This window comes from Setaria italica, chromosome III (genome assembly GCF_000263155.2).
Source record: "Setaria italica strain Yugu1 chromosome III, Setaria_italica_v2.0, whole genome shotgun sequence".
Classification (NCBI taxonomy): Eukaryota; Viridiplantae; Streptophyta; class Magnoliopsida; order Poales; family Poaceae; genus Setaria; species Setaria italica.
This window is the reverse complement of record NC_028452.1, coordinates 48,817,009-48,828,594: the sequence shown is the minus strand read 5'-3', so window position 1 is coordinate 48,828,594 and position 11,586 is coordinate 48,817,009. Positions and strand designations below refer to the sequence as shown.

General features: G+C 45.9%; 1 protein-coding gene across 5 annotated transcripts; it reads right to left on the bottom strand.

The window, feature by feature from the left end:
• Nucleotides 1-442: 442 nt before the first annotated feature.
• On the bottom strand, nucleotides 443-8,666 carry LOC101756197. 5 transcript variants are annotated; one of them, XR_002676983.1, is made up of 7 exons: nucleotides 8,388-8,666; nucleotides 8,263-8,297; nucleotides 7,858-7,923; nucleotides 3,144-7,754; nucleotides 2,871-2,996; nucleotides 2,514-2,718; nucleotides 1,798-2,072 (listed from the first exon to the last, which is right to left on the bottom strand). XR_002676983.1 is itself a non-coding variant. In XM_022825171.1 (4 exons), the coding sequence occupies exon 4, from the start codon at nucleotides 1,481-1,483 to the stop codon at nucleotides 674-676; it is 810 nt and encodes a 269-aa protein (XP_022680906.1). In that variant the 5' UTR covers nucleotides 1,484-2,072; nucleotides 2,514-2,718; nucleotides 2,871-2,996; nucleotides 3,144-3,158; the 3' UTR covers nucleotides 443-673. The 5 variants fall into 5 exon arrangements, 1 of the variants encoding a protein (XP_022680906.1); XR_002676980.1 differs by having other exon boundaries at nucleotides 8,263-8,666; XR_002676982.1 differs by lacking the exon at nucleotides 8,263-8,297.
• Nucleotides 8,667-11,586: the final 2,920 nt, after the last annotated feature.

The following is an 11,586-nucleotide window of genomic DNA, read 5'->3' as shown; positions in this document are numbered from 1 at the left end:
GATACCTACCATCGGGATGAAGAGCACAAAGAAAAAAAAGTTCAAACTACTTTTCTTAAATATAGACAAAGTCTAGAACTATGTCTTAGTCTAGTTTACTTCTGAACTATGCAAATTTGGTTCAATTTACCTCTAAAATAATTTAGCTTTTTTGTTTCTCCATGCACAAGCGGAGTTTTAAATTAATTTTTTGCCAGATGATAGTAGACATCATAACACATGTTAGAAAACTATATCATGAATTTTTTATCACTATTTCGATAGGATATGACATTTAATAATAAATTGATTCCAGGAATACAAAATTATAAGAAAAATAATTATGACAATTTTATATTATATTTTTTTGGACATATATTATGATGTCCACCATAATCCTGCAAAATTTAAATTTAAATTCAACTCGTGTATGGAGAAAAAAAGAGATAAATTGCGTTAAGGGTAAATTGAACCAAATGACATAGTTTATGAGGTAAGTTGGACCAAAACATAGTTTAGGAGTTTATTTGGACTGATTGTACTTGAGGTAGTAATTTGGAATTTTTTCCGAGCACAAATAACTTTGATGTCTCCAAGGGAACCGGCTGGCTTGATTTTATTCGGATTGAGGTGAAGGGTGACCATACCTGATGATGACTAGCTAACCCAATGGGTATGGGAAACTAACTGATGGTTAATGATGCAAAAACTGGATGACGACATAGATGGTTATCCTCCATGCATGGTCAGGCTGAGCAGCAGGAGGCAGCGAGCTGCCGGCGCACGGACGCGGTGAACGCCGCGACTGTGGCGCGCGCCGCGTCGGCGGTGGCGGCCTGCCTCTCCAGCGCGGCGACGAGGTTCTCCTCGCCGGGCCTCGCGGCCTCGCCGCGAACTCCGCCACGCTGCACCGGAGCCTGCCGGCGAGCGCGGCCATGCTCTCCTCCATCCACACGGCGGCGTCCTCCACCTGGGGTGCCAGGGCCAGCTCGTCGGCATCCGGGGCCTCGCCCCGCGCCAGCGACGCGTCCGTCTCGCCGGCGATGTAGCCCAGGAACCCCGCCGTGGTGGGGTGCACGAGGTGCTCCACCGCCGCCATCCTCCGCAGCTCCTTCTCCCTTATCCGACGCGTGGTGGCGGCGAACCCCTCGGTGTCGGCGCGCCGCGCGGCCGTGGACACGGCCTGCCGCCGCAGCGCCGCGACGAAGGCCTCGTCCTCCGGCCCCGGACGCCGCGACAGCAGCGACAGGGCTCGTTGGATGTCCGCCGCTTCCCTCGCCAGTATCTCCGCCGCCCGCAGGGCGATGAGCTCGACGCTGTCGACCCAGTCCCAGAACTCGGGGGAGAGGGCGCTGGCGTTCTCCAGCGGCACCGCCACGGACCGTAGGGCCCTGAAATCCTCCGCCAGGCCTTGGTCGTCGTCGTCCTCCACCAGCTCCCTCAGCGCCGCGAGCATCTCCTCGTCGTCGTCGTAGAGGCACTGCGCCGTCGGGATCTCATCCATGGTAATATCTGATCGGAGTCGGCTGCGTTCACGCGTACGCCGTATCGGAGCAGAGTCCGCTCCGCCGAGTACGTGCGTTCCTGTATAACCGGATCTGTACCCGAAGGCTTTTATACCCCATCTTGGTGACTTGTTCTTGACGTTATATGTCCTTTTAAAACTTTATACTAGCACGATGCATGTGGGTTACCATGGTGAAATACTGATAATATTAATTTTATTTTAAACCCACATGATATTTATTTTTAACATTATACTCCCTCCATCTCAAATTACTATTCGTTTTGATTTTTCTAGATACGTAACAAAAGCTATGCATCTAAACATACATAATTGCAAAAGCTAGGTATCTAGACATACATATTTTGGGGTTCAACAGCGCATAATTGCAGATGCAAGCTGAAAAACTGGCAGAGTTATCTTTAAGCAGGCAATCCCGCTTAACCCTGGGGCTAACATCTTTATCAATATTCCCATCTTTACGTAGCATCGCTCCCAACCAACAAAAGGTGTCTAGTTTCCACACAACCTTCCAAACTAACTTCTCCCTCCTCGTGTTGAAGCCTGCATGTTCACTGCAGGCTGCAGCCTGCATTGAAGCAAGAAAATAATAAGCTTGATAAAGAAAATTTCCATGTACACTATCACAAAGGGAAACAAAAGTATGCAATATACTAGTGTGAATTGGTGGCATGTGCCACACAATGTTCCAATCGGTTAAAAGACTTGCTTAGGAATAACCTTACTGACAGTTCAATATCCGGACTGCAAAGCTTAGGAATAACCTTAAGCTTAAGAAGCTGGGGGCGTTACTAAACAGCTGATTCACTTGAGAATTAAAACAAACCTCTGCTTGCACTGTGGTTATATGAGTTAATATGCAAGAAGACAATCATGCATCATATGAGAAAAGTGAACTAAATGAAGTCTCATACATAATATATTCTTCAAAAATTTAAATAGGTATACAATAATGCACAAAGTGCGACACAGTTAACATGTTCAGATTAAAAAAATAAACAGAGCTTACTTTTTAAACATTGGTCGTTGCCTTGTATAGAGGTAGAGCCAATCATATTTTACCGGATCCTAGGGAAGACTGAAATCACTTATGGCTTAACTGGATTTCCTAGGAGAGCAAACCTTTGACTAGAACATAATTCATACAGTGGCATCCATACTTCAGTACTCATCCGAGACAGAAAACAACAATGCAGGAGTATGTCAAAGACCACCTGATCGAGAACCATATAGGTTTATTGTTACACGCAAAATAAAAGGCATTCATGAAGGCAAAAGTGCATACGAAACAAACAAGCATCGAATCAACAGGTGGAACTTTGCAGATAATTTATGAGACTGTGGGGGTGATTTTACATATACTAACCGTTTTGATGTACAGGGTGGAAGTCACATGCTGAGATTTTCATGCTTGACAACTCAGAACTGTGCATAGATAGGAGAGAATCTGGAGGATGGATTGATGGAAGAATCTACTATTCAAAGAATAGCCCTGCACGGTAGTTGAAAACAAGTGGCTTATTATCCATCAGAAAACAGTAACAGAGTTTAAATAAACAAAACGAGAATGAGTGTTGTTTATGGGGTTAGGGGAAGCAAGCGAAATTTTGGTGGTTGAAAAGTTCCACCTCTTTGTTACCTTGGGTTAGTCACGGATTTCGACTATTGGAATGATTCCTATTAACTTGCGGCAATGCCTTCTTAGCTCCTTGCTGCTGTCATACATGACATGTAGTTCTCGCAGTGAACTTGGAAGGTCATCCACCTTGGGCAGCGACTGGATGGCTGGGCAGCCACCTATCACTAATTTTTGCAATGAACTTGGGAGGCAGTTCTTGGGCAAGGATTGGATTTCTGGACAACGGTCAATGACCAACTCTTGCAGTGAACTTGGGAGGCCATCCTTGGGCAGCATCTGGATGGCTGTACACTTCCAGATACTTAATCTCTTGAGGCTGGGAAGGCTATGCAGCCGTGCAGGGAGGTACTGCAGGCTGCTGCAGAACTCAAACCTGATTACCTCAAGGGAGTTGATGAACAGGAGGGCCTCTTGCTCCTCTGTGAAGTGTTCCACCTTTGCATCCCTAAAAAATACCAATGTGGTGAGCGAGGAAAAGAGAGAGCTACAGATGGGTGCAGCAGTGACTCCAGCCACATCATCCATGCTGAGCTCCTGCAGTGTGGAGGAACGAGATGGAAGCACTTGTTCATGCACGCGTGAGGGCTCAGAATCAACAAAGAAATTGGGTGTTTCTGTGACACGTAATGTGGTGAGATGGCCCTGGGCTAGGAGAGATAATAATCCCTTGACTCTCAGACCGTCACATTCGCATATTGATAAATGTGTGAGAGAGCTGAGGTTTGATAGAGGCACTATTGTCTCCAAGCCCACCACGCCTTCAAGTTCAAGGTATTCCAGGGAGGTCGGTAAGGGGAAACAAGACGAGTGGTAGGAAGAGAGGAGCTTGGGGCAAGTTGATATGTCCAACCGTCGGAGGGAGCTCAGATCTTGGAGCCCACCTCCTCCCCCGGTCCGTCCATCTTCTTTGTTGTCATTAAGTGGATTGGAGTGGAGGCTCAGCTCCAGGTAGTCGCATATCAACAACTCCTGCAGTTGGCGAGGCAAAAGCAACAGCCCTTCTGCTGCCAATGCGACTATTTCCTCCTCCGCTCTTGGGTCCTGCTGCTGGCCCACTTTGTGACCTGGAGATGATGGTCCAGGAGTTGCCATTGCCTGGTGCCCCATCACACCAAGCCCTGTTATCTTCTCAGAATACCACATCCGCAGATCTGAGAGCTTCGGGAAGTAGGTGAGTAGCTGTGTCAACTCCTTCCCACTAGCACCCCACCGGTGGATAAGCAAGGATTCAACTGGAAATTGGTACTGGACATGATTATCTCCTTCATCAAATGGAAAGGAGTTACTTGAACAGGACATCTTTAGGGTCCTCAGGGATGGTAGCATTTGCAAGTGACGCAGTGGTAGAGGTTTGCATTTGAGCATGTCCAATTCTGTGAGTCTAGTTAGATTATCAAAATCCAGCACATTCCAAAACGTGCTACCTGGAATATCCTTTTCCTCAATTGTCAAACAATATCTAGAATTCAAACTTTTTGTACAAACCAGTTTTTGAAGACCTGAATTGCCAGTGCCTTCTATCTTAATGGAGCAGGGAGCTTCAGTCCAAGGAACAGGAGGAAATGACAATAGCTGCGGACAATTTCCAATCTTGAGCTCCGAGAGTTTAGGAAATGGCAGTGCTTCTTTCTCCTGTTGACAGCAAGCAGAATGTGGAAATGACAACTCCACAAGGTTGGAGCAACCCCTAATGACAATCACTTCCAAATAAGGAAACAATTGGCAAGGGGCATGTACGGCCCACATTTTCAACTTTGGTAGGTTCACAAGTTCTAACCTTCGCAAATTTTCAAACCTTTTATTGCGGAAATTGCCTGAAATTTCCTCATGGGGCACATTAACTAACCATAACTCCCCTATTGGTGGAAATGTTTGCCACTCTACACCATCTAGACAAAGAGATTCCAACATTGTGACGGAGAGGTTAATACCAAGCCATGAAGGGCAAGAAGCTCCTCTGTGCCCTATAATAGATAACTTTAGAAGGTTTTGACTGGGCTTAAGCCTTTCAAGAACATGTTCTTCTAGTGTAGTTTCAGTGGTGGATCGGACAATATTCCAACATAATTTCAACTCCTGTAGGCGGCTTTTTTGCATCAATTTTGCTTCATCTGCTTCTTCCTTCAATTGAACATTTTCAAGATTATCAATACGCAGTGATCCACAAAGCTCTACCAAATGTCCTAATTGCTTCAATTCAAAACCTTGTCTGACCACAAATCTTCTTAACTCCTGTAATGATTTTAATTTTCCAACCTCAACAATGCTAGCATGTGTTTCATCCTCACAAACAAGAAAATGGCGTAATTTTACAAGGTTGCTCATATCTCTTGGTAACTCAATGATATCTTCATAATGTTTAGCATCTAGGACCGTCATGTGATAAAATCTGGAAAGTTTGTTGGGAAATCTTGTTTCATCTGGAAAAGAACTTTGAATCCGAAGGTAGCGAAGATGGACAAGATAATAAAAGTTGTGCAACAAATCTTCCACTTCATAGGATGCTTCAGATAAAAAGACAAGACGAAGGGCTTTTGCTTCCTTAAATAAATCACCAAAAGCCTTCACAAAGCAACCATGGTGTTCCCCAAATAACATCAAAGACCGTAGTTTTTCAACTTTCAATCGTTTATCCAATGTATTAAAATCCTCCACAGAATTTTTGAGAATCAATCTATCCTCGACTCTTGTACCATCTATGTTGATAGACAAGTGGCGGATTGATGGCCGGATTTGTAAGGTGCACACTTGAGATTGAGAACCGTCTATGCTAAGGCATTCATGTGATGAAACATTCCGCGCTAATTCATGCAAGAGATCATGAATAATGTAACAAGTGCTTCCATCTTTTTTTGCACCCTTTTCAAAAAATCCATGATTAACCAATTGCTTCAAATGGCTTAGCCCTATATCTTCAATCCTTTTATTTTCACCGCATGATGAATGCAAAACATCTAATCCTATCCAAAAGTTAATTAGCTCTTCTCTTCCAAATTTGTAATCTTGAGGAAACAAAGCACAGTAGGAAAAACATCGTTGGAGCTGAGAAGGTAGGTAATCATAGCTCAACTTCAGTGCGGGCATAATGTCATTCTTGCCATCACTTTTCTCCCATTCCTTACTTTCTAGCACTCTAGTCCAATGAACCAAGTCAAGCTGATTTTTCAATAATCTGCCGACAGTTTTTGCTGCAAGAGGGGAGCCCTTTAGTCTCCTAACTATCTTATCCCCAGTTGCAAGTAAGAATGTGTGGTCCTTTCTAGATTGATCATCACCAAAGACAAAATCTAGGAATAAATCCTTGAATTCTTTATAGTCTAAACCTTGCAAATATACTGAATGATCAATTTTTCGAACCATTAATTGTGCTTGTGCTGGAAATCGAGTTGTGACTATAATTATATTGCCCTGTACTTGTGATTTTTTGAATGGCACCAGTAGCTGTTCCCATTCATCCTCATTGCTACAGTCCCATATATCATCCAGTATAAGCAAAAACCTTTTCTTTTTTAACCTTTGCTGAATCAACTGTCCTGCAGTACCTTTGCTTTCACCATCAATACCAGGGATATCTTTTTCAATGTCTTCTATCAGCTTATTCGCATCAAAGTTGAGTGATACACATTTCCAAGCCTTGACATCAAAATGTTCTTGCACTTCTCCACTGTGATATACATGTTGTGCAAGAGTTGTCTTTCCTATGCCCCCAGGACCAACAATTGGAATGACTGTGAGGACCTCACCACAATGTTTATCCTGTGTGATATTACGTATGATTTCATTCATAATGTTGTCCCGCCCATACAACTTCGGCTCTGTACTTTCAGATGTGGTGATGGGACGACTCTGTGCAATATTTGGGACTGTGCTCCAGTCTGAACCTAATGCTGTAATAATGCCAGAAACCCTTTGATGCACGAGCTGTAATTGCTTTACGATATGCTGCATTCTTTTGGAGGCATCCACCCTATTAAATCTCAACTTTGGTGGTTCCTGTGTATGGTTCCTTTGTGGTGAACTGTGGGTGCTATTGCCATCTTTGTCGTCATCATCACGAACAGATGGCAGAGATGAGCAAGGGAAGCGTTTACCGACAGCATGGATCGGGTTGCAAGCTCTGAAAGTGAGCTTTGCCTTGCATCCGTTGACCTCTCGTTTAGTAGTAGCAGCAGACAAGCATGCTGGCAAACAAATATGTTTGCCAACAGCTTTTGCATTAAGAGCCAGATTATAGGCGCAGCCCTTGGCATGCTTGTCAGCAGCATCAGAGGTGTCATTCAGCTCGTCCTGGATGCGGAAGTACTCCAGCTCGTCCAGCACGTCCTCAGCATCGTACCCAAGATCCTGCAGCCGCACCAGAAGCTCCTTGAGCGCTGAGTTGTCTATTTCCCTGCCCAGGGCAGGCTCAAGTAGCGCCTTTACGGACAGCAGCTCTAGCTCGAGGTCCTCGACATTCTTGCCGAGCTTAGCGCTGGCTGCCCAATCCTTGAGCAAATCGTCCGTGAAGGGAGCCAGCGCCTTGCCCACCACCGAGAACGCTGCACTGACCAGGGCACCCGCCATCCTCGCGTTGATGAGTTTGTGCGTGGAAGATCTCGGAGTTTGATGCGTCTGCATGCACGGACCAAGAGAGAAAACCATCATTAGCAAATGCCACTAAAAAGCAATATTGATGCTGCAGGTGCTGTAGAAAAACGTCTACAAATTTACTCACCAGCTAGAGAAACGTGCAGAATTCGATCTCTGGGGTTGTGTTGAGAACACAATCGGTGCTTACTGCCTGCAAGCAAGAAACGATCCGTAAGCAGGTGAGACGGTGTGGCACAGACGAGGAGAACTCGAGATTCCTGTGGTGGAGGCAGCCACCAGCCACAGGTGGTCGAAGAGCTGATAAGCAGTGCAGATGCCAAACCCAAACGCAAGCAATCAGGAACATTACCGACTGAATCCTATAAAAGCACTGAATCTGCATAATAATCTTCTAACAGAGAAAGAGAAACATAAAAATCAAAAGCACTGAATCTGCAATCTCTCGTGTCCCAATGCAAAGAACAACATGGCATTTCTCTACGCTAATCTGCATTCTGGGACATAAGTAGGTGAATGGTTGCACAATTACCTTTCACTTGTGTCCCCTAATCCGATTCCTCACTCCTGTCTTGCCGCTCCTCCCATGGATCCCAACTTTTCAGAGCAAGATGACTCAAAGCAGTGAATGCGCATGCACAAGGGAAGTGGAATCACCTCAGCGACGACGAGGAAGACGGGAGCGCGAGACCTCGCCGAAGACGAAGAAGAGCTCCTCGCAGTCGCAGCAGTTCACAGCTCACCGGCCGGAGGCGATGACTGCGACTCGGCTCTCCAAGCCCTCGGCGAAGGAGTAGGAGGGGTTGTGGTGGGGATGGGAGATCTGGCGGCGAAGGGAGAGGGGAGAGCCTGGATGGAATCCGCCCGCGACGAGGCGGCGGCCGCCGGAGCGGAGTAACGGGGAAGAAACGGAGCAGGTGCACGAGAAGGATTTTTTAGCAAAAAAATCGGGGTCCCGATAGGGGGTTTTATGAAAATAACTGGATCGCGATTATTAATCGCGATCCGAATTAGGAAGTTTTATGTAAATAATCGGATCGCGGTCCACATCAGGGGTCATGTGAAAATGATAAGGGGTAATATTGCTCGCGCCCGGCTCCACTCCACGCCCCGCAAGCCTGCCAGAGCACTCCTTTCCCAGTCAGGGAATGCCCGCCCCCAAACGAGAAGTCAGGGGAGGACGCCGTCGCGGCGGCGGCGGCGGCCATGGAGCTATTGGCGGCGCCGCAGTGCAGCCCAACTGCTCAATCTTCTCGCGCGCGATCTTGGGAGACTCACCGGAGCTCCGGCGCATGGATTCTTGCTTCTGCAAATGGAGGCGCATGAGAGGGAGCGGTGGTATCGATGACCAATCCTGAAGCATTATTCAGAACTCGCAGTAAACTTGCGTATGGCTAACTGATGGCACACCTTGGGAACGGATACTATTTCGTTCGTCCTCGGTGATCAGCTTCTCGTCAGCCTCGCGAGGGTCCGCGCTGTTCATCCCGCATCGCCCCATGTCGCACTGGACCATCTGAAGAACCAAAGACAGCATCACACCAAACAAGAAAATGTTCAGACTACTGTTATTTTAAAGCAGTTTCTGAACTAGATAGTACATGAATCAGGATTACGCTACGATTTACAGACAAGTGAGGTGACCTTTAATCTGTATATTAATCAAAGAGAGTAGTAGCTCAGAACCTTCAGGGTCATGACAACCAGTTCACTGACACTAACAGCATTTGATCAGCAAGCTAGCTGCAGAAAGATGAGATCTTTTTTTCCAAACAAGACGACCATCTATGTCTTGTTATGACAGAGAGGGTCATGCAATGCACTAGTGCTGTTCTGCAAGACAGTATGAAACTAAGCTCAAGGAGAGACAGGATTGTGCTCACATTGATTTACCTTCGACCTTACAAATTAGAGATCATGCGCTATGTAATTGAATCAGATTTAGGTCATTAGAACACAAATGATCTAGGGCATTTCCTCCTACCTGGCCATTGATTGTTCAAATACCAGAAATGAAATTTAAGCAGTGACCACAGCCAACAAAAATCTCCAGCAGTTTGCAAAAGAAAGATCAGGATAAGAAATGTCCTCAAACGAAAGCACATGATTCTTCCTTCATATTCATGCGTGTTATGCCATCATGATAAGGAGGAAACTTTATTCCATCTCTTGCTAGAATGCTCGTTTGCGCAAGAGTGCTGGATCAGGATGAACACAAGATGTGCCAATTTCCTGTAGCCATTTTAATCGTATGTCATTTGCTGTAAATTCAGGGTTGAAAAGCCCATGACTACAGATACAAGGTGAAATTGCCATAATTCCTCAAATACACACAAAAATAGCTCCTAGCACCCTATCTAAAAGTAATACTATTTCATATCAAATAAAAACACCTGTTTCCGCACATGAACAACAGTATTGCAGCTAAAAGAAATAGTGTTGATTAACAAAGCTAATTTCACTCAAGCATCCACCAGGAACTAAGAATTTAAACTTGTCTGCATTCTTGATCAAATTGGAAGGCAGATGCTGATTTTGGTATGGGTCCCATAGTATTGAAGAGGTCCCTGAAAGTTTACTCTTGAGCCAGGTACGCCAAGAAATCCACGATCTCCTGCCGCAAGATCCGCTAATGATCGGTGATGATTGCACATTTATGCAAATTGCGGTTGCGATACAAAACATGAACTGAACCGACATGGACTTCACCAATCTCATCGGAACTGCCGCCCTGAAACAAGTTCTGCCGCCCGACACTAACTTTGGAAGAGACAATCTGGGCGTGTACAGGGCCGTGCGAAACTTCATCGTATCGTATCAGCAGCAGCAGCCGCCGCCGCCACCGCCACTGCCGCAGCAATAGAATGCCAGTCTCTGATGCTGATTCTTGAACAATAGATGTAGCTGTTGAGTCAATTGAGTTGGAGTGTTGACGAGTCTGTTGCTGTGTGAAAACACATTATCAGTGACAGTGCTTAGGTGCAATACCATAACCGCAATGACACTGTGGTTCAGCTGTGGCTGAAAAATGTCATTGTAGTAGGTCGTGGTCCCATGAAAATGTGCAAAAGTTATACAGAATGCAAAGCGAGATAGTCATTTTGTTATTAGGTGAGAGAGGCGATGGAGATGCACTGAATTACACCGGCGACACCACACTGAAAGCATGAGGAGGTGGCGCAGAGGCAAGCATCAAGTCGGAGGTACGGTTGTGGCACCAGGGAAACACAACACTGATGCATATGCAAATCCTCACACGATTAATGAATGATATGTAGACACTTCCCGGATGACTTGTAGCAATGGGTTCATGCTTTCCCAAGCTATATATAGCCAGGATGATGAACTGAACGAACAAAGGGGTTACCTACCAACATTTTCTATATGTTTAGTTCCATGCAATCCGAAATGTTGTATGATGAGCTGAGGCACTTGTGTTGTAGATAGAACTCTGAAGCATTGGAGGAAGCCAAAATACCTTGTTGAGCTTTGACTTGTACATCTGTATGGTTTGGTTCGATCGCCACTTGTGATGCCGCCACCTGCCCCAACCCGCCATGGAGAACCGAGCGAGCAAGTGGAGTTGAGTTGGCACAGTCCGGCAAGGTGTCTTTGAGGACCGGGCACCGGAGAAGCCGCTCTGAGACAAGTTCTGCCGCCCGACACTAACTTCGGAAGAGGAAAACTGGGCGTGTACAGGGCCGCGCGAAACTTCATCGTATCGTATCAGCAGCAGCAGCCGCCGCCGCCACCGCCGCAGCAATAGAATGCGAGTCTCTGATGCTGATTCTTGAACAATAGATGTAGCTGCCGAGTCAACTGAGTTGGAGTGTTGACGAGTCTGTTGCTGTGTGAA

Excerpts from the sequence above, each read along its gene's own strand:
- LOC101756197 (XM_022825171.1), bottom strand. The coding sequence starts at position 1,483 with ATGGATGAGATCCCGACGGCGCAGTGCCTCTACGACGACGACGAGGAG.